The sequence below is a fragment of the Pimephales promelas genome, chromosome 17, assembly GCF_988280905.1.
Source record: "Pimephales promelas chromosome 17, fPimPro1.hap1.1, whole genome shotgun sequence".
In the NCBI taxonomy this organism is placed as follows: Eukaryota; Metazoa; Chordata; class Actinopteri; order Cypriniformes; family Leuciscidae; genus Pimephales; species Pimephales promelas.
In genome coordinates this window covers 8,354,128-8,377,119 of record NC_142785.1, presented here as the reverse complement: position 1 = coordinate 8,377,119, position 22,992 = coordinate 8,354,128, and the positions used below count along the sequence as shown (strand labels likewise).

At 39.4% G+C, this 22,992-nt stretch overlaps 4 protein-coding genes across 4 annotated transcripts; 1 reads left to right on the top strand and 3 right to left on the bottom strand.

Annotated features, from left to right (window-relative positions):
• Window positions 1-312: 312 nt before the first annotated feature.
• LOC120488823 (interferon-induced protein with tetratricopeptide repeats 5) lies at window positions 313-6,202 on the bottom strand. Its single transcript, XM_039685483.2, has 2 exons — window positions 6,056-6,202; window positions 313-2,718 (listed from the first exon to the last, which is right to left on the bottom strand). Exons 1-2 carry the CDS (start codon window positions 6,067-6,069, stop codon window positions 1,266-1,268), a joined length of 1,467 nt encoding a protein of 488 aa, XP_039541417.2. The 5' UTR covers window positions 6,070-6,202; the 3' UTR covers window positions 313-1,265.
• A 5,326-nt stretch (window positions 6,203-11,528) lies between these two features.
• On the bottom strand, window positions 11,529-14,491 carry ifit10 (interferon-induced protein with tetratricopeptide repeats 10). Its single transcript, XM_039685326.2, has 2 exons — window positions 14,440-14,491; window positions 11,529-13,222 (listed from the first exon to the last, which is right to left on the bottom strand). Exons 1-2 carry the CDS (start codon window positions 14,445-14,447, stop codon window positions 11,791-11,793), a joined length of 1,440 nt encoding a protein of 479 aa, XP_039541260.2. The 5' UTR covers window positions 14,448-14,491; the 3' UTR covers window positions 11,529-11,790.
• Window positions 14,492-15,950: 1,459 nt separating this feature from the next.
• On the bottom strand, window positions 15,951-19,251 carry ifit9 (interferon-induced protein with tetratricopeptide repeats 9). The gene is made up of 2 exons (XM_089121866.1): window positions 19,176-19,251; window positions 15,951-18,730 (listed from the first exon to the last, which is right to left on the bottom strand). Exons 1-2 carry the CDS (start codon window positions 19,178-19,180, stop codon window positions 17,395-17,397), a joined length of 1,341 nt encoding a protein of 446 aa, XP_088977992.1. The 5' UTR covers window positions 19,181-19,251; the 3' UTR covers window positions 15,951-17,394.
• Window positions 19,252-20,522: 1,271 nt separating this feature from the next.
• Window positions 20,523-21,665, top strand: ch25h (cholesterol 25-hydroxylase). The gene has a single exon (XM_039685307.2). The coding sequence runs from the start codon at window positions 20,566-20,568 to the stop codon at window positions 21,319-21,321; it is 756 nt and encodes a 251-aa protein (XP_039541241.2). The 5' UTR covers window positions 20,523-20,565; the 3' UTR covers window positions 21,322-21,665.
• Window positions 21,666-22,992: the final 1,327 nt, after the last annotated feature.

The following is a 22,992-nucleotide window of genomic DNA, read 5'->3' as shown; positions in this document are numbered from 1 at the left end:
ATAATTTTAATTGTATTTTTGTGCCGCTATCATTGGATGGAAAAAAAATTCCTATATCGCCTCATATCGTTTAATGCTGTGAAGGACTTTATAAGCCTCGAGAGGACTTTGCTCCTGTTCTTCAAAAGTTTTTTTTTTATAATGGTATGGTATTTTTGCTCATTGGTTGAGGTCAGTAATGTGTCATGTTCAATTTAATTTAATAATACAATACCAACATCAGTTTGACAACTAACATGATTGTGATCAGTGCATCCTGAAATAAGGGTTTGTGAAACCCTTTCACATAAACTTACAGAATCAGACATGACATCAAGTGACATTATTTATTGGTAAAATCAATACAGGAAGGTCATTATGTAAATTTTCAAACACAAAAAGCACAAAAAAAAGATTTGCATCAAATATTTTCTGTAATGTATCTGTAAAAGTAATACAAGTTTAATGCATAACTAAAGCCCAAGTTAACACAAATTATAATTGCACTTATGATGCATCTAACATTCCTACAATATGTTCCCTACAATGACACACTTTACTGAACACTTTATTCATTTAAATGACATTCTAATGAAACAGCATAATGACCTTAAGAAACAACTTGTCAAAAGGGAAGTGTAACTGAATTTTGATGAAAATTAAGTCTACAACATATAAAAAATTGGATTATAACATGCAAAAAATAGGCTAACAAAATAAATGAATACGGTGAACTGAACATTTCGTCATATTTTAAAGATGTGTTTCTACATTTTCTTAAAACACAGTTTACAGTTGAAGGAGTCATCATCTCTGACCTTGAAGTTTCTGATTGGACACTTATCGCTGTTTTCATTTCTTTTTTAAAAGTCAATTATACATGATCAATTATAGAATAATCAGTGAATGTCATTGTCAGTTTATTAATGAATGTGTGTACAATTACTAAAGGTTAAATACCCCACTTTGCTTAAATTCAACATGTCTTTATCTGCTTTTGAAAATGCAATGTTTTACTCAAAGATCTTCCTCTCAAGCGGAAGTGAGCATGCATGAGAAAGGGAGCAAGCTAGGAAGACAAAGAGAGATGTGAGACTATTTACAATGCCCTTATATGGACATAGTTTGGGCATGTTTTATGCAAATTACTAGCTGTGGGGACACCCTCAGTTGGAATCACCTGCATTCTTCATGAGAACTCACCAGAATTTCATAAGAACGAAAGTAAGAACAGATTTATGTGTCTTTGCACATGTTTTCTGTGCACAATTAAGACCCATTGGTTTTTAACCATAAATTGTGCATCCTTTAAGGCACTCACTAAGATTACTATGGTATTCATCATCCTCTTCATTGTCTGAAGTGGCCAAATGGCTCTTGGTGGCCTCAGAGTTTTGGTAAATTAATGCCAGTATTTCATTGGCCTCCCAATCATCTGGCTTAAACGTGATACGTCTCTGAGCAATGATCATCAGTTTCTTTGCACTTCTTTTCCCCTCACTAGAATGTGGATTCATTTTGAAACACTCCTCGTAGTGCCTGATTGCTAAGTCCTCACATCTCTTACTGTACTGCTGAAACTCAGCATAGAAACAGTGGACAACATGGACACCATCATTTTTCTCTCTAGCTATCTTAAATGTTCTCTGGAACAGACTGTCTGCCTTGGACAGTTCATATCTCTCTCCGTATTGTAGTGCAAGCTCACTCATGGCAATGATAAAGTTAGCTTTCAGAGAAGTTGCCTTTTCTAAGTAGTAGATGCACTCATTTCTTGCATTGTTTACCTCAGTCTGGCTTCCTCTGCCTGGGTTCCTCTGGCTTCCTCTGTCTGGTTTTTCTTTCTGTAAATGAATTTTCTTTTTCTTGTAGCACATTGCCAACTGATGATGTATGAAACTTGAGTTTGGTGATCTTTCAAGTGCTTTCATCAGCAGTGCAATGGACCTGTCCACAGACCCTTGATTCCTGAAGTATTTCCCAACATACCTTATGACATGTGGATCTTCTGGAGAGCCATTCAGAGCTGTCTCCACTAGTTTCTCAGACTCATCCATCAACTTCTTGGAACAAAACCAAAGTTTAAGTCCTAGAAGACTTCTCGAAGCATTGTCATCTGGGTTGTCGTCAATGGCCAATCTCAGCTGTTTGATCGCAGGTGAATCCACAGTGCAAGATGTACTAGGTTCAATGCGATACAGAGCCTTGGCATAACCAGCGTTCCACTCGCTATTTTCTGGATCCAGTTCCACGGCCTTCTGGAAAACTTCTACGGCTCTGCCACAATATTTGTGAGAGAATTTAAGATAGGCCCATCCTTTCTCACCCAGCACCTCTGGAACAGATGAAGGCTGGGTTGGCAATGTTTCATTAATCTTCAGAAGCTTCATCAGGTAACTTTCACACTCTGAGTAGTTCTTCATGTGGTAGTTTATCCAGGCTAAATTTCCATAGGTAACAATTAGAGTCTTGTCACAGTTCTCTCCAAGTTTTTCTTTAATAAGTGTCTCAGATTTCAACAGGTGGGTAAGGGCCCTTTCTTTGTGCTCAAGAAGGAATTCCAGATATCCTAAAGAGCAATGAGTTCGTGCGACTCCTAACTCCTGTCCTAAACCCATCTTGACCTGTTCCTCAAGCCTATTCAGGACATCTGTTAAGACTAGATCAACTTTTTTAATGTCCCAAGTGAAGTGACACTCCAGCTGATCCAGTTTTGGTTGTAAACTCACCTGGATTGAACTGACAAGAAAACAAATGAATTAGCAACACATGAAATGAACAACTCATTAGAACATAATTATGCCTCCTTAAAGTATGGAAAGGGGAGAGCGATTCTGTCTGTTTTTTTTTTTTTTTTTTTTTTTTTTTGTGCTATACATCTCAAACTTTAATGTGCTTTAAATTTAATTAGTATGTGTTAATCCATGCATACACCCACCCATAACCATTACCAATTTAGACAATTTCTGACAAAAATATCTATTGCAATGTTTATAGCTTTAGCAGCAATGCTTCAAAGTCACAGCTTTCCACAATAATTAATTACATTTATATAGGCCTACACTTTTCTCACACTCAAAGTGTTGCTTGAAGATCGGATCCATCACGCCAGTATGGAGACGAAGCTGGTCATATGATGGGGTGTACCTGGTCTGCAACAACTTTTAGGTAGGCGGCATGTGTCAACATAGAATGTGCCACATGAATGATCAGACCCGGTGTTTCCCAGCAGAACATTTCCCGTAACAATTTGGACTGTCAACTTTGTTGAGTACTTTAACCACCCATTTCTCCTGCATCCATCATGTTGATCACAAGAACTGATTGTTTGCTTACCATCTAATCTAACCAGACCTTATGTGGCCTTGTTAAAAGATGATCAAGGATAATCGATTTATCTGTGATGGGCCATGGTTCATAAGTACTATACTAGTAAATTTGGTTGCAAAGAGTGTGCCCCCTGCTGACCTTACGGATATTTCTTCCAGCAGTGGCTTAGTTTTGCAAGAAGTTTGCCATTAAGACATTTACCCAAGTGGTGCTCATTGCAGAGTCAAATGTCACCCAGCTTCAGCTCTCTAGATGTCTAGTACCCAGTAAAGTGCATTATATGGAGAAAAATCCTGGAATGTTTTCATCAAAAACCTTAATTTCTTTTCGACTGAAGAAAGAAAGACATGGACATCTTGGATGACATGGGGGTGAGTAAATTATCAGCAAAAGTTTTTTTTTTTTTTTTTTAAGTGAACTACTCCTTTAAAGAGCCCCTATCATGGATTTTTGAAAATGACTGTTCATATGGTGTGAATTATAGCTCTAAGGGAATCAAAACATCCTGCAAAGATTTATATCTGAAAGTGCACCGTATATAAAGTTAATGTCTTTCAAAAGTGAGAGTCGACTCTGAGTCTATGAAATGAATTGTTTTTGAAACGAGTCATAGCTGTTACATCGTGACGTAGAGAGGTCATTGGCCGCGCCCAGTTAAGGCCATTGCACACTGAGTCCGAAATTCGCATCCGAAATTTTCGCACGTTAAAAAAAAAATTCGACCTCACGTTATGTCAATCACGCTTGCACACCGCCTCCGAAACTTTCGTCCGTCATAAAATTAATCGGATCGGGTTCGATTTTCTGCGTTTTTCGCATCCAGAGCCAGCATTTTGAGAGGTCTTTTGACAATTCAGGGCCGGGGGGAGCTCGTCCTCAAATCATTGCACATTTGCGCCGTGCTTTCAGTTTCGGTTTTAAATTCGATCAAGTGTTTATGTTCTCTTCTCTATATTGGATTATGAAATTAACAAACCTCCCCTTTCAATCAGATCGAAATTTAGAATCGAATAAGGTGTGATTGAGCAACTCCTTGATAAGGAACTCTCTTTCCTCTCGGCGCAATTTCAGGATTGGATGGACGTAATATTTTCTCTTTCTTCTCTTTTCAATAAGAGAGAGGGCAAAAATCATCCTCACTGCTTGACGAATCCATTTGGTATTTTTGCGTTTTTTCCCACAAAGGTTTAATAAATACGCAACGGACTCGGTGTGCAAGGTTTCTATGCGTGACGAATTTTTAGGCTGACGAACACGAAAATACGCATACGAATATTTCGCACTCAGTGTGCAATGGCCTTTACTGCGTGCGCAGACGGAAGTGTAAACTTGAAGTCTACACATTCAATACACAAAAATACTTCATCATAGCATCATGTCGAGAAGACGCTGTGTTCTACAATGCAAAGATAGTTCAGCCACTTTGTTTTCATTTACCAGGGATGAGCATGTGAAGAATCGGTGGTTAGAGTTCATATTTGCAACGATACCACAACAGGATAGCCCGATTGTGTTCTCATCATTTTAATTACGAATCGTTCAACAACATAAATTAATTCAAATGTGGATTCACAAGCGGTTGTTCCTGAAGGAGGGCTCAGTAACTTACTTACCCAGTGTATATGGATCTGCTTCCTCCTATGAATCACAACCTGTAAGTATTATTAATAATTGTTGCTTTTATGGGTTTTGAACGGTTTTGTAGCGTCGGGGCGCGAGGAGGGAAGGCACAATAAGTATGTGTGTGCGTGTGTGTGTGTGTGTGTAAGTTACGCTCAGCACAGCTTCTAGGTCTCCAATGTCAATTTTTTTTTAAATATGTGAAATGTTTGTCACTGTTATTGGAGTTGTCATAAAGAATAGAGCGTCTTGTAGTACTGCAGTGCTTTATCAATATGTTTATGCATTATGCTAAGAAACAATAACTGACTGGGTCTGTCATCTGACCACCACCGATTAGCTTCACGCAAAGGAGTGGTTTGGAAAAATGAGTCGTTGTACGAATCATTTGGGAGTCGGTGAGCAAATTAGTTAAAAATAAATGCATATCATAAGACAAATAAAGTGTTTTGTTTATCCTTGCATGCATGTTAAACTGTTTTTGGGAACTCCTAAAACAAAAATACGAACATTTCAAATGCTATGATAGGGGCTCTTTAAGGTGTAGTTGGATACTGTATCTCCACCCATTAGGACCAAATTACATTCGCTCCTCCTCGCTGGATGTCTAGTGAGGGGGAGCTAGACATAAGCTCAGCCCATGCTCTATAGTGAGCAGCCTATGATTTACTTGGCCCAGCCCTGCTTATCTTAAACCAAGAGAAATCTGAATTCATCGTCAATGCTTTTTCTTTGTTCAATGTGCAGTTGAACACAGTTCATGGGTTAAAGCCGGTTGAAGCTCTTAATGTTGAGCTCTCAGTGTGCACCAGATTGAGCATTTAACCTTAAAATGTACAATATTTTGTTTGCATTTTGTACATTTTCTGATTCTTTGCCTCTATAGGGACAGATGGCCACCCAACAAACATAGTTAGGAAACACAACATTTATGAACTTTACTCCAGCATAGTTCAACAAAAGTTTTTAGTCAGTAAAACAGTTAATACCAAATTAAAATGTCCTTGGACAAACTATTGAATTCTAAACATGAATTCTTAATCCGGCCCTGCAGACTGTTATTATAATTAACCTTTGTAATTTAGATTCATAATCAAGGCAAATAATATATAGAAACAATATTCACCTCATCTCTGACATTATTTTCCTTGTAGCTTGCGAGAAATGATACAGGATATCTCTCTGATGCACAAGCTCAGTATTCTGCGTATCACTTTCGGTTCCTGAAAGAAGCGTCAGACTCGTTCAGTTTCCTGCTTGAGTCCGTGTAGTTTCGGAGGCAGAGCAGAGGGATGTCCCGAATGGGTCTGGACGCCCCTGGCATCTGATTGGCCACATCGGGTGTCAAGTCAAAATTGAATTAGATAAAGGCTACTGACAGTTTGATGCTGAGTGAAATTTCAAAAGTAGCCTATCTTTTTGACTTGCGACCGCTGCGTGCAGTGCTATTTTAAGATTGAAGTTCGTCTCAGTTGTAGGCTACGAAAAGCGCAGAGCTGTTCGAAATTCTGCAGCGCCAGTGCTTTCACAGTTTTCCATTAAGTAACATTCCCAAAGACACCCTTTTTAGTGATTTTGACAATGCGTGGTTGTGGGAATGTGATATGGCTTAGTGCGATCATCAAATCGCTGTTATAATAATATAGCGTGACGTTCTGCATGTTTCAGTACTGTGTTTAATTAAATGCTCAGTGTGTTTGAGTCGCTCATGATTTGCATTTGGGAACATATGCGCAAATCATCTTCCTAAATTCGCAATGAGAATCGTTTAGAAATCTGTTGTTGTCAACAGAGAATAGCTCAATGGTTTAACGTTTGAAAGTAGAAAAATTAAACTTTATGTTAGTATTGTAATTTTACTGTTTATTATTATCATCATTATTTTTAATAATAACTATTCTTATTATAACATATATTGCTATTACATATTACTATTATCAAAATCACTATTTTTTATTTTACAGTAAAATGTTGTAGTAGTAAGATATTTATTTATTTATTTATTTAATACAATAATATTTTTAATAGTAATTGCGTAGGAGGTCAGGTTTTTTTTTTTTTTTTTTTTTTTTTTGATTTTTGATCATGATCTGGGTCACTTCTTACCCAATGCAGTTGTACAGAGGTCAAATCTCTCAATGAACTGGCCCAGCTGGATCACATGCAATAAGAAAATAAGACAAACATAGCTCATCTGACTAAACTTCAGCACAACTATGATGCAGAATGAAGGCAGGACCTCCTCACAAATGCAATTCTTTGTTAAGGCAAATGTCCTTTAATCACGATGTGCCTGCAAGGTCCTTATCAATTTTTCGTGGAAGTTTTATGGGTGTGTGGAAAACCATGAAGTTAAAAAAAACAAAAAACATAAACACTCTGGAGAGCCGCTTTTTAGTAGAAAATTCTGTTATACTATAAAGAAAATTCTAAATCTAAAAGAAATACAGACACTTGCGCAGGCGGCCAGGGCGGAGCAGGATGAGAAAATGACCAGGGCAGAGCAGGATGCGCGGGTTGGCCAGGGCGGAGCAGGATGCGTGGTCGGCCAGGGCAGAGTAGGATAAGAAGACAGTCAGGACAGAGCAGGATGCGTGGGCGGCCAGGGCAGAGCAGGATTCGTGGGCGGCCAGGGCGGGGCAGGATGCGTGGTCTGCCAGGGCGGAGCAGGATAACAAGACGGCCAGGGCAGAGCTGGATGTGTGGGATGCCAAGGCGGAGCAGGATGCGCGGTCTGCCAGGGCAGAGCAGGATATGTGGGCTGCCAGGGCGGACCAGGATGCGTGGGCGGCCGGCCACGGCAGTGCAGGATGCGTGGGCTGCCAGAGAAGAGCAGGATGTGCTAGTGGCCAGGGCGGAACAGGATGCGCGGGCTGCCAGAGCGGAGCAAGACGTGCAGACGGCCAGGGCAGAGCAGGATGTGCGGGCGGCCAGGGCAGAGTAGGATGCGTGGGCGGCTAGGGTGGAGCAGGATGCGTGGGCGGCCAGGGCAGAACAGGATGCGTGGGCGGCCAGGGCGGAGCAGGATGAGAAGACGGCCAGGGCAGAGCAGGATGCGGGTGGCCAGGGCGGAGCAGGATGCGCGGGCTGCCAGAGCAGAGCAGGATGTGCGGGCGGCCAGGGCAGAGTAGGATGCGTGGGCGGCCAGAAGAGAGCAAGACGTGCGGACGGCCAGGGCAGAACAGGATGCGTGGGCGGCCAGGGCAGAGCAGGATGCGTGGGCTGCCAGAGCAGAGCAGGATGTGCGGGCGGCCAGGGCAGAGTAGGATGCGTGGGTGGCCAGGGCGTAGCAGGATGCGTGGGCTACCAGGGCGGAGCAGGATACGTGGGCGGCCAGGGCGGAGCAGGATGCGTGGGCTGCCAGGGTGGAGCAGGATGCGTGGGCGGCCAGGGCGGAGCAGGATGCGTGGGCTACCAGGGCGGAGCAGGATGCGTGGGCGGCCAGGGCGGAGCAGGATGCGTGGGCTACCAGGGCAGAGCAGGATGCGTGGGCGGCCAGGGCGGAGCAGGATGCGTGGGCTGCCAGGGTGGAGCAGGATGCGTGGGCGGCCAGGGCGGAGCAGGATGCGTGGGCTACCAGGGCGGAGCAGGATGCGTGGGCGGCCAGGGCGGAGCTGGATGCGTGGGCGGCCAGGGCAGAGCAGGATGCGGGTGGCCAGGGCGGAGCAGGATGCGTGGGTGGCCAGGGCAGAGCAGGATGCGGGTGGCCAGGGCGGAGCAGGATGCGTGGGTGGCCAGGACGGAGCAGGATGCGTGGGCGGCCAGGGCGGAGCAGGATGTGTGGGCTGCCAGGGTGGAGAAGGATGCTTGGGCGGCCAGGGCGGAGCAGGATGAGAAGACGGCCAGGGCGGAGCAGGATGCGTGTGCTGCCAGGGCTAGTTCCTGTAAATGTATTGCGATCATTGAGATGCAAGGGTAGTTTAATTTGTACCATTATTCTCTTAACAGACATTTACATTGATAGTGATTTGATTTTGGAGTACTGTGGAGTGGGTAAAACGGGTTTTATGGGAGGCTAGCAGTTCTCATTGGCTCTCGCTAGCCTAGCACCGGCAAACTATGCAAATGGAACGACTGGATGAACATTTTTGAAAACTATCTCCACTGATAAATAAAACTAAGGCTAACTTGGAAATGAGGCCTGATGTCTAAAATTCTGAACCACCCCTTTAAGGTCACAGAACTCAGTTTTGTCACAGAAGCACCTGTCAACAGAGACTAAATCAAAAGGATATGACAGCTATTTAGCAACTAGAAAACAGAAAACGGTTAATGTACGTATGTAACACTCTTTCCTTAGTACAGGGAATGGAGACGTGTCATCGGGGAGTTCCCTGACGAATTGGGATCACGCTATGTCGATTTAGGTCTTTTTTGTTGTTGTTGTTTTAGACTTTCTGAGTTGTGGGCATGCCAGTTAAATAATCACAGTGGAAGCAAACTAATACCAATCATAATTTAGTTTTTGAATGCTAACTGGACAAATCATTTTAAAATAATTGTTGTGTCCTTTTGAGGAAGCAGAGCTATACATCTTGCCTACTTGTCAGTGATAAAACAATATTAGAAAGTTAGAAAGAACAATATTAAATGCAATAGACTTGTGGCATTGCTTTTCCATTAAAGGGTCACTTCACCCATTTGCATTAAGCTTTGTATCTTTAGAAACCCAGTCATATTTTTGAATGGTCATGGTTTTTTTCCTTATTTTCCCCTGAGATGGGAGAAATAAGGATTTAAGTGTTTAACTTCCTGCTTATCGTGACGTAAAAATCGTCATTTTGCGTCACGATAAGCAGGAAGTCATATTTCATTAAAATCTTTAGAACTACATATGTTAGCTCATTATTATTCCAGGGTGTTGGACCCACTCACCCTACAAGCCTATTACAGATCAGTGGGTGGGACTTCACTTGCAGAAACTGAAATCAATATCCGCCATCTTGTTTGGAAGCTAAGCTAATGAGCGCTGTGGAGATCATAAGTTATGACAATGATGGAAGAAACTAAACATGATATGGAAGAAGAGGATTTTGAAATCCTGCTGCTCGAATCCGATGTTCGTGACTATCTTAACGAGTCGCAGTATAGTTTAGAGCAGCTGAGGCTGATGGAGGAGCAGGAGACGCCGAGGCGGCGGCCTGTCACGGTCGAGGACCCCGCACTGACTCTGGCGCTGGGCGGCTTGCTGTTGCCTGTACTCTCGCTGCGTGCTACAGCCTACGGACACAGAGTCCGTCTGCTGCAGAGAATTTCAACGATGGCAATTTCTCCTGGAAGAAATCTCTGAATCAGACGAGACGGACGTTTGTGTTGTGATAGTTTCGCCTGACTAAATATCCAGGTAACATACAGTAATTCACCAAACAGAAATAAATAGCCTACAAATGAGGTGTAATTCACTAATGAGTTTGCCAATGTAACGTTAACGGGGTTTGTTGTTGTGGAAAGGAGGAGGCAGGAACCGGCGAACATTTAAGCATTTTAATAGTAAAATGAATAAATACAAAACGAAAGTATGAGCCAGCAGCCCCTCATTGGCGGCTGCTGTAACGTTACACACAACAGAAACAAAACACAGCATAAAATCAGGCCTGTTTCTCTCTCGATCTGCCGTCGTCGCTCCCCGTTTTATGCTTTCAGTTCTCCATGAGAGACGCGGGACCGGCGCGCGGCTCACATGTGTCTTTTATTATCAGTCTCTGTTATAACTCACGCCACCGAACTCGCGCAGAGCGCCGGCCTCATAAGTTACATCCCTCGCCCTCGATCGTCCGGCTCGCCACAGCCAACTAGACATTTTGTGTGAAATGAATTTCAAACTCCGGTGACAGCTAATGTTAGCATTGTAGAGGGAAGAGTGAATTCTCTGTTTGCGCGGTTCCGGATCAGAGGGTGTGGCTTGTGGAGCTGTACAACGCGGGGCATTCTGGGACATGTAGTTTATTCATATATATGCGCCCTTTGGTTATTTTATGTCTTTTCTCGGTCAAGAGGGCACCAAATTAAAAAAATTCTTTTACATTTCGACTACATATATGATCCACTTTCAATAAAGATTAATGTTGCAATGGGTGAAATGCTCCTTTAAGGACCTTAATTGTGCCTCAAAAAAACATTTGAGTTTACTATGCAGATTTTGTGCCAGAATGAAATATGATCCACTCAATCTACACCTCAAAATGTAATCAAATACAGCACTGCGTTACGCTCAGTAAATATTGAATATTCAGGAGGTGTTTGAATATCCGATCCGTGGGTGAGGCTGTCATTTGGATTGTATTGATTGAAGTCTCTGGATGGTTTCAAGGTAGCTTTTTGCAAGCATTTTTTTAACCAGCTCCTGATTTATGTTTTCTTTTATGGGGGGTAGATAATAGCATTAAATTAATGATTTTTGACTTGTTTGCTCCATTCTGTTCTGATATATTGAAGAAAATTCATTCCACATTGAAATGCAATCATTACATAACACTTTCTTAGGGATTTGAAAGGAAACTATTTCACTTTGTAACTGCAGCATAGGTTTATGATCTTTATGGACAATAAAAAAACAGACAACAAAACAAGCATTGAATACATTATGAAATTTATTTTATTTCAACTTTCAAGTTCTTATTTTAAAGTGCCTTTTGAATAAAGTATGACAGTTTATAAGTAGCCTATGACATAATGTTAAATATTTTACAGGCGTAGTTAAATCTTAAAACAAAGATAAAATATAGTATATTTATTCTAGCAATATTTAATTATTTCTTAATCTACTTTATACAGTCATAAATATTCATAAAGTGCCATTTCATGAAGCACACACAAGTGCTATTGCATAATTCTGTAATCATATAATTTGAGGAGACTTTACTATATGGACAGCCTGAGAGCACAAAGGTTACTGAGGAACTCATCATTGTCTTCATAACTCAGAGCTTTCTCATAGCACTCAATGGCTTTATCTTTCTCTCCTTTTTCCTTATGAAGAAACCCTAGTATCCCATAAGCCTCCCCTTGTTGCGATTTCCTCCGAATCCGGTTCTCAGCGATCCTCCTCAAAATTTGGGAGCTCCTCTTTCCTTCGATTGATTTCGGGCTCAGCTTCAGACATTTCATAAAGTGTTTGATAGCTAACGGGTCACATTTGTGGCAATTTAACTGGAATTCAGCATAATAAAAATGAACCACATGCAAATTATCGTTTTTCTCTTCAGCTGTTTTGAAAGTGACCTGAAACAGCTCCTCAGCCCGAGATGTGTTGAGGTTCTCTCCGTGTAGCAGTGCCAGGTCGCTCATTGCAGAAACGAAGGAGGTCGTCAGGCTGGTAGCCTTTTCTAAATGGTAGATGCATTGATCACGAATCTGTTGAACTCTTGAACCCCTGGTATGGTGACTTTGTTCCTGCATAAGTTGGATTTTCTTCTGCTTATAGCAGAGAGCCAACTGATGATGTATGAAACTTGAATCGGGTGAGCGTTCAAGCGCTTTCTTCAACAGAGTGATCGACCTGTCCATAGACCCTCGATTCCTGAAGAATTTCCCAACATATCGGTTGACATGTGGGTGATCTGGAGATCTTTCTAAAGCCTTTTCTACCAAGCTTTCAGCTTCTTTGTACTTCTTGAAAACAAGCAGTCGCAAGCTTAAGAGGACCTTGAGAACGTCGTCATCTGGATTCTTGTCAATGGCCCGTCTCAGTTGGTTGACTGTGGGCGAATCCTCCGAATTGCTTTCCATACTCTCGAATTCGGTGCGATACAGAGCAATGGCATAACCAGCGTTCCACTCGCCTTCATCTGGTTCCAATTCTAAAGCCTTCCTGAAACATTCTTTGGCTCTGTTGTAATATTTCTGTGAGAATTTAAGAAAAGTCCATCCCTTCTCACCAAGCACCTCTGGAACAGAAGAAGCCTCTTTTGGAAATGTTTCATTTATCTTCTGAAGCTTCATCAGGTAACTTTCACACTCTTTGTAGTTCTTCATGTGGTAGTTTAACCAGGCAAGGTTTCCATAAGTTACAATCAGAGTCTTGTGAAATTCATTCCTTTGGCATTCAATATGGAGCTTCATGGATATCACAAGATTGTTCTGTGCCTCCTCGTGAAACTCCTGAAGGAATTGGACATATGCCAAAGCACTGTAAGTTCGGGCAAGTCTTTCTTTATTTGCCAGGTCCATTTTAATCTGTTCTTGCAGTCTATTGAAAACATCCGGTAGATCTATATCATCTTTTATCAGAGCCCAGGTGAAGTGGCATTCCAGCTGGTGAAGTTTTGTTCTCAAAGTTCTGTCAGGTTCCATTCTGGAAAAAAAAAAAAAAAAAAGATGAGTAATTTCCATTTGGAACAATATTCCAAAATATATTGCTAATATAGATTTTAAAGTTTATTATTTGTAGGTACTTGTATTTCCTCATGTATTTTGGCTAATTTTATTCATATATTTTGGTAACACTTTACAATAAGGTTCATTAGTTAACCTTAGTAAATGCATTAACTAACATGAACTAACGATGAGCAATGCATTAGTTACAGTCTTTATTAATCTTTGTTAATGTTAGTTAATACAAATACAGCTGTTCATTGTGCGTTCATGTTAGTTCACAGTCCATTAACTAATGTTAACTAATACAACCTTTGATTTTAATAACATATTAGTAAATGTTGGAATTAATATTAACTAAGATTAATAAATGCTGAAGAAGTATTGTTAACATAATGTACATGTTAACTAATGTAGTTAACTAATGTTAACTAATGAACCTTATTGTAAAACCTATATTTTTTATTTAAATATATTTACTTTCATTATTTTTAAAAGTACATTTGGTCCCACTTTATATTAAGTGGCTTTAAGTACTATGTACTTTCATTGTAACAAATAATTTGATACAATGGACTTATTGTGTAAATACATGTTTTTAAATTGTACTTATATTTTTAAAATACCAGCATGTAATTACAGCTGTAACTAATTTATGTAATTACATCTAATTACACAGCTTACCCATCCCTTACACTTTAACCTACAGTACTCTTAAACCTACCCATACCACCACACATGTCCCTAACCTTACCCAGATCACACCTCAATAGCAGCAAAAAGTGTTTTACAATACAACATGAGCACAAGTACATTGTACTTATTTTTCAATTTAAGTACATAGTACTTAAAGCCACTTAATATAAAGTGGGACCGTACATTTTATCAAAATTGTATTTTTTAAATTGGAAATGCTCTTTCCCCTTAAAGTACATTTTATAATACACTTTGGCATTTCAAGGCAAAAATGTATTTCTATATTATGTGCTGTTTACGACAGATATACATCATAGATTTTAAATAAATATATGGGTTAATTTAGTTGGGTTAAGTTATTACAGTAGCACTTTTTACAATATTGTTTCTAAGCACCTTTACAGTGATAACAGGAAAATAATAAGTAGCCTAAATAAATAACTTTTCTTAAAAATATTGTAGGCCAACTGAAAAAACTTTGTAGGCATGTACTGAACTTACCTCAACATCGACGTCTTTGTGAAAATGTTTCAGAAAGTCTGATGAGGATCTTTATATTCTCCTAGAAATGGGAGGGTTAAACTCGGAATAGAAACTGAAACATTGGCTGAATATATTTGGAAAGAGAGAGCTAAAGGCTGCCTCGGGTGTTGTGTGATATTTGCTAGTTAAATAAAGGATGGTCTAGACCAGGGATGGGCAACTCCGGTCCTTGATGTCCACTGTCCTGCAGAGTTTAGCTCCAACCCTGACAAAAATGTGTTTTTCGTAATCCTGAAAACATTGATTAGCTAGTTCAGGTGTGTTTAACAAAGGTTGGAGCTGAACTCTGCAGGACAATGGCCCTGAAGAACCGGTGTTGACCATCCCTGCCATTCTCAGTCAATCTGGTATATCTTCTGCATATCTAATTCTCTCATTTACTGTCATGTTCAGCTATAGATATATATGAGGCTTAACAGATTATTTGGTACTTTCTGATATCTGTTAAAGGCTAAATATTTTGGATTAAAATATCCACCAAAAAAATGTTATATATTTTGTTGACTTGTGTACTTACATTATGCCAAATGTTTCCAACAATGTTTAAATCCAGAGAAATCAACTATTTTAACCAGTGCAACAGCCCGTGTCATTGCATCGCCTGTCGATGATGTCATATACATGCTACCCTTGATTTTTCGTAGAAACCACAGAAACAACAAAGACTTTAATATGTTATACATTTTATTAGACAAATGAGAAATGGATACTTTTATAGACAGAAAACAATTCATTGTTATATAGCTCAACGCAGAAGTCTTATAGTTTAAATCTCGTTGTTTTCTTGATTTTTCACAAGTAACATGTTTGTACCATGCTTTAGAGACAACACTATTTTGTCAAGCATAATCAGTAAAAGCTTATTTGTAACAGTAATACAGAGTTTACTTACAATTAATTCCATTCCAATTAACAACACAAGCCATGCAGCTTTTATTAATATGATATTCTAATACCTAAGATATTTATTCTGCTGTACATCACAATGTTCAACTACTGTTGATTTTAGTGTGCTTTATAAATAAAAGTTGATGGATTGATTGATAATGCCGATCTAGCTCACTGCAATGAGCAACAAGTGTCTCTTACCAGCCACAAAGCTAATGCACGAGTCACGCTATAACAACTTTCACTACACTCAAAAATATTTTAGATTGTTTTGACCAAGTAAAACAGCACTGCATTACCCCAAAATTTATAAACAACAGATAAAGTGACTTGTATGAGATGAAACAGCTGCAAATGCTGAATTACTGCATTTGCAGCTGTTTCATTAGAAAGAAAAAACATAATGTGAATTTAAGTGATCGCAAATTGTAATAAATAAATGTGTAAAATAACTAGAAAAATTACTAGCAGCTCATTACCCGGACATTATCCAGTCATTTTACGGACAAATCGGAGACGAGATCTCTTAGACCGTAGTCAGTAGCACAGGAGCACCACAGGGGACAGTGCTCTCCCCAGTCTTGTTCATCCTGTACACCTTACTGTAACAAAGTTCTAGTTAGGGTTAGGGTTAGTAATTTGATAATAAAATATTATTGAATCATAACTTTGATCATGAAATATGCCTAAACAAAAGGAGCTGACTAATATGCGGAATAAAAACAGCAACATATCTCTGGCTCTCAGCCCTGCTCTGCTTCCACAGTAACGCCTGACTATTCATGCTAGTAACGCTAGACCTGACTATTCATGCTAGTAATGCTAGTCCTGACTATTCATGCTAGTAACGCTAGGCCTGACTATTCATGCTAGTAACGGCAACGCTAGGCTTGACTATTTGTGCTAGTAACGCTGAGACTGACTATTCATGCTAGTAACGCTAGGACTGATTATTCATGCTAGTAAGCTAGGCCTAACTATTCATGCTAGTAACGCTAGGCCTGACTATTCATGCTAGTAACGCTAGGCCTGAATATTCTTGCTTGTAATGCTACACTCTAAAAAATGCTGGGTTGTTTTAACCCAACTTTGGGTCAAATATGGACTAACCCAGCCGTTGGGTTAAATTTTTACATTACATTTTTAACCCAACATTTCGGGTTTGTCCATATTTGACCCAAAATTGGGTTAAAACAACCCAGCATTTTTTAGAGTGTAGGCCTGACTATTCATGCTAGTAATGCTAGGCCTGACTATTCATGATAGTAACGCTAGGCCTGACTATTCATGCTAGTAACGCTAGGCCTGACTATTTGTGCTAGTAACGCTAGGCCTGATTATTCGTGCTAGTAATGCTAGGCCTGACTATTCATGCTAGTAACGCTAGGCCTGATTATTTGTGCTAGTAATGCTAGGCCTGACCATTTATGCTAGTAGTGCTAGGCCTTACTATTCATGCTACTAGTATAAGGCTAGGCCTGATATTAAAGTGACTTTATTCTTATTATAAACTAAGTATTAAATTATTGATGCTGTTAATGCTCCCTCAGGACAACGAAGATAACGCCACACCAAAAAGTGACATTTCACCAGAAGGTTTCCAGCTAACTTATATAATTGCGGAAGTTCTTAAGAAAATTTCCGTGCATTTCATCAATTGTAATTTACTTGTGTTTTAGTTTCCTGATCCCAATGATAATTTGGTTTATTTTGATGTTTGAGTGAGAAGCAGTGATGGTCTGAGATTAGTTAGTGTTAGTAGAGTTAGTAAGGCTAAGTGATGTTTTTTTTTTTACTTGTTTTGAATTTTATTTCTGATATTTTGTACTGTTCTAGCTTATGACATTGTGTCCTGCAAATATTCTTAGCGCTTATGAATGAAGTGAATATTAGTAGTCTTATTAAAGCTTTTTTTGATAAATACATGTACAAGCAAGAAATTAGTCAGAATGTCAGTGCCTTAGCACAAGTTTTTTGACAGCTCCTCAGTATGAGTGGTGTTGCTGCTGGGCAAATTCTATTTTGCTATTTAGTCTCCTTCTTGTCTTCAGAAGATATGAAGGCCAAAATCTCAGATGCTTCTCTGACTTTCTTCTTGGCATTGAGATTCCTCTCTGCTATCAGTCTGAGCTTCTTGCCTGCTTGTTTCCTGTCATAGGTGTTGGCAGGAATCATATATGCTGCCTTGAACTGATCGACTGCTTTGTCTTCATTCTTTTTCTTGTAGAGCAAGAACAAACCATAGGATGTGTGGCAGTGCTGCTTATCAGACTCAGTGAGAGTGTTGTCATCTATCAGGTTGCTAAAGATCTTCTCTGCCTCACCAAATTGCCGGTTCTCACCATATGCCGCTGCCAAATTCACTTTGCCATAAATATTGCTAGGCTTTAGCTCTACAGCCTTTGCGAAGTGTTGGATACATTTAGCCACCATTGAGGCTTTTTGAGCCTCAGGAATGCGCCTCCCGGCCCTCCTCTCCTCAGACATCTGAATAAGCTGTTGTTTATGACAAAGGCCAATTTGATGGTGCAGAAAGGACGAGTTTGGAGCAAGCTCTACTGCCCTCTTGAGGACACACAGTGACCCTTCAATGGATCCCTCAGCCCTGAAGTATTTGGCCACGTATCTGGTTACTTGTGGAACATCAGGAGACATCCTGAGGGCCTCTTTTATAAGGTGCTGGGCTTCCTGTCTTCTTGACCTCTGGAGTTTCAGAGCCAAAAGTACCATGATCTCAGTGTTTGTGGGCTCTAAGCTGAGAGCTTTTCTAAGCTGTTGGATGACTGTTACAGTGTCTTCTGCTTGGTTTATGCCGTCTATCCTGTAAAGCACTATTGCGTAGCCCACATTAAACAAAATGTTGTCTGGTTCTGCCTCAAGAGCCTTAGAGAAACTCTCTTTTGCTTGGTCATAGAATGTTGCTCCAAGTCTCAGAAAGCTCCAGGCTTTCTCACCATGTACTACTGGCAAGCTGCAGGAGTAATCTGATGAACCTGTTATGTCCTTGCAGATACGTTTCACTTTGTTCAAGTAATCGTCTGCATCATTTAGCCTCTGTAAGTGATAGTACACCCATGCAAAGCTGGAGAATGTCACCAGGAACTCAGCTTCCTTGTGCTTTTCTTCCTTTAATGCCAATTCAGCCTTCTGAAGGTAGTCCAGCGCACACTCGGTTTTACCCTCCAAGTGGCTAATAAAAGCTAGAAGGTTGAAATAAGTGGCATGGTACTTTTGTGGAAAAAATGTGATCCTGTCATGGAGTTTGTCTGGTAAACTGTTCAAATCCCTTATGTCAGATTTTTCTACACCCCATGTAAAAAGACACTCCAGCTGCCTGAGATTTGCTTCCATGTTTTCGTTGCTGGAGAAAATGAAATAAACAATCTCTTCATAACTAAGGAATTTGTTAAGATTACCAGTAGCATGTATTTTAGAAGCCGAAATAACCACAGTAGGCTACTGCTCGTATTATTTTGCAAAACTAAACTACCTTAGTTAACATGAACTAAGAATGAACAATACTTCTGAATTGCTTCTGAAAATGGATTGCATTTGTTAACATTAGTAAATGCACTGTGAAGTAACAATGAACAGCAGTTTTTTTTTAATTAATTAACATCAACAAAGATAAATAAATACTTTAACAATTATATTTGTATATAATACTGCTCATTGTTAGGCTACTTCACGTTAGTTAATTAGCTGATGTTAACTAATGGCCGATATAATAACGAGATATAGCTGCCTTTAGATACATTTTAACAACACGTTTAGTTGATAAATGTTGCAATATGTGCTTCTCCTACCTCATTTCACGAGGATGTGCTGAATATAGCTCTTCTTTTCTGCTGAAACAAGCCTGCTGAGACGTCACGAAAACGAAAGTGAGAGATAAGTTTCGCTTTCCTGATATGCTGTAAAAGAAGATGTGTTGTTCTAAATCACTTTTTATTTTTGTTTTTATTTTTATATGTCATAAACCCATAATCTGTGACGGTAGCCGTTCAATTATCCGATTGTCGGTTATCTTGTTGAATGAATGAATGAATGAATGAATGAATGAATGAATGAATGAATTAATTAATTAATTAATAAATGAATTGTGAAGTGGCTATTTTTTATTTGCTGTGAAGCTTTAGCTAACTAGTAGTTGTTTGTTTGTATTTCAGTCTTTCCATTAAGCTACACATTTCACAAGCAGCAAGCACACTGTCCAACTCCAACTGACGTAGCAAAAATCTTGACTCGCTTCAGCATCTGCAGTAGCCTGTTATAAACAGCAGGTAGCGGTGTTACATGGTAAAACTGAAATAACTGTCGCAACTCTCTGCTATTAGGCAACTCTACAGATAGGTGAAATGATACGGAAATTTTAAATTCATATTTTCGTAGGATTAATGAATATTTTGCCAGGTTTGCAGTTGCCTACCAAAGTGTGCAATATCGTCCCCTTGGAATTATAAGGTTCTATCTGACATTTTTGTCAAAATTGAGTTATTCACATTTTCTTATTCTGTGGCAATTTTTTTACATTATGTGATGTGTTTTGTACATTTAGGGTCCCTGTTATTTTTATGTTTGAAAGAAACATGTTCCCCATACACACATTTTCCTATATGGAATGCAAAAACTTTGAAGCTCAATATCTCAAAACTGCTCAGAACGCAGATAGAACCTTATAATTCCAAGGGGACTATATGAATAGTGGGACTGGGCGTGATTAACTCCTTGATCTGCTATCTAAACAGAATAACTGTGCCTTGACTAATCGTAAATTCGTTTACAGGTTCTGAAATTTTACTTACTCTTTTGTTTCGCTATTATATACTGTCTCTATTTAAATACACTGTATTTCCATCCTTGTTTTCAATTATAAAAGTGTTGTAGTAAACAATATTTTTTGTATTTAAAAAGTAGGTAGTTTTCAGTCTCTACAGCATTTTATGATTTTTATATTTATAAATTATAGTTTATCATTACCTATCTGGTTAATATAAGTTAAGCAGAGAACCTTTCTGAGATTTTCACACACACACAGGAGGCAACCACAAAATTTCCTGGAAATTCCAACAGGAAGAACCATTTAGGGCAGACAGCGTAGGTGAGTAAAAAAAAAGGGGCGGGTCTTTTATAGTACATAAGCTCCATAGAAGCAATGTGCTGCCATTCAGACACAGAACTGCCAAAGAAAGTGAAATGTTTGGACTACAGCACATCTGGGGCTGCATTATGCAGTACGAGGCCATGCTAAAGTCTCCATTTTTCCCTGTGCTCTTCTCTTTTACAGTCTACATGAGCTTCTGCTTGCCCTTTGTCATTCTGGATGCCCTGTCTCCTAAGATAGCACTAATAAGGAGATACAAGATTCAACAGAAAACCAACGTGTCTTGGACAATGATTTGGAGCTGCCTCGCGCTCTCCCTCTACAACCATGCTGTGTACATCTTCCCGCTGAGCATCCTGAACTGGTACTGGAGACCCGTCAGCTACCCTACGGTGGCACCTGGGGTCCTGCGAGTCGTCTGGGACCTCGCTGCCTGCCTGCTTCTCTTTGACTTCCAGTATTTCGTATGGCATCTTCTGCATCACAAAGTGCCCTGGCTCTACCGCACTTTCCACAAGGTGCATCACAAATACACGTCCACCTTCGCCCTGGCCACTGAGTACTCAGGAGCTTGGGAGACTCTGTCTTTGGGTTTCTTCGCTGCAGTGAATCCCATGTTACTGGGAGTTCATCCTATGACAGAGATGCTTTTCCATATGCTGAACATGTGGTTGTCAGTTGAGGACCACTGTGGCTATGACCTGCCATGGGCGACGCACAGACTGGTGCCTTTTGGACTGTATGGAGGAGCTCCACACCATGATGTCCACCATCAGAGGTTCAAGTCCAATTACGCTCCATACTTCACTCACTGGGACAAGCTCTTTGGGACACTGCACTCTGGATGAACTGAACAACTGGATCAAGCTACATGAACTGATTTCTTTTGTCTTTTTTGTAAAAAGTGCATTATCATTCTATGAATGAACACCCTTAACTCTAAAACTGTGTTAAATTGATGAAGTTGTCTATTTATTGAACATCTGTATTTAAGTGTGACTGTAAGAAAAAGGATAAGAGATATGAAAAAGCTGTGTGTAATGACTATATGAAGCACATTTGTTAACCTCAACCTGCTTTTTATTTATTTGTAATTTTTTTAAAGCCGGTTTTGATACTAAATGTTTTGGATCAATACATTTGTGGGCCATGAAGAACAGAACAAATAAAACAATGAAGTAAATACTATAAATACAGTGTTTGTGTTTCCTTTCATTTTGCATAGTAAGAATACTTGGTATTAGTAACACATTGACAGTGTAATTACTTAATTAATTAATTAGTAGTAAACGTTGTAATGACATGTTAGAAAATGTAATTAACATGTAACAGCCTGTACTTGCAGACTGTAATTACACACGGTAACACTTTAGAATACGGTTCCATCGTTAATGAATAACTACACAAGAACCAATGAGCAACACAATATTAACAATCTAGTAACTATTATTAACTAACAAGAAACTCTGATTAACGAACTAGTAAGTAATAGCGCACAGACGAAAGTGGTAGTCCACTATTAAGTAATCAATAATTACTATTTTTAATACTTCCCAGAGATACTGAAAAAGTTTATTAACAATCTAGTAACTACTATTAACTAAAAGAAACTCTTATTAACGAATTAGTAAGTAATAGCTCACAGATGAAAGTGTTACTAGATACTTCTGTGGGAATTACTAATTATTTGGATCCGTATTATGAAGTGAAGACCATGGGAACTAACTAGTAATGACTCAAGTGTTACTAAAGGCATTTTCTAAAAGTATACTAAAGTTCACCAAAAATCTCAACCGTTTGCACAAATCATGACTAGATCATGTAGTAACACTTGAGTCATTACTAGTTAGTTCCAATGATCTTCACTTTATAATACGGATCCAAATAATTAGTAATTCCCACAGAAGTATCTAGTAACACTGTCATCTGTGAGCTATTACTTACTAATTCGTTAATAAGACAAAAAAGCCTGGTCACACATGGTCATTTTGTACCTTCTAAAGTGTATCAAGGTTGTACTTAAGTGCACTTCATGTCTATCTACATACCTTATCCATCTGAACCCACTAGTTTATAGCTTAAACATGCAGTAGCTTCTTAATTACATTAAATTTGCAAAATATTACACATGGTATAAGCTACGTAAAATAAAGTGGATCAAGATTGTTAAGTGTAAATCGTGTGTATCTACAAACCTTATATACTTTAGTTTGAATTAGGCCTAACTCAGGTTCAGGTTCACAGCTAAATGCATGTGGTAGCTTCTTAATTACATTGCAATTACATAATATTACACAGGGATAAGCTTAAAATAAAGTCTATCAAGATTGGACTTAAAGGAGTAGTTCACTTTTAAAAAAACTTTTGCTGATAATTTACTCACCTCCATGTCATTCAAGATGTCCATGTCTTTCTTTCTTCAGTTGAAAAGATATTAAAGTTTTTGATGAAAACATTCCAAGATTTTTCTCCATATAATGCTGGTAACCAAACGGTTCAAGGTCCAAAAGACATTTTCA

Coding starts and splice junctions, on each gene's coding strand:
- ch25h (XM_039685307.2), top strand. CDS start 20,566: ATGTTTGGACTACAGCACATCTGGGGCTGCATTATGCAGTACGAGGCC.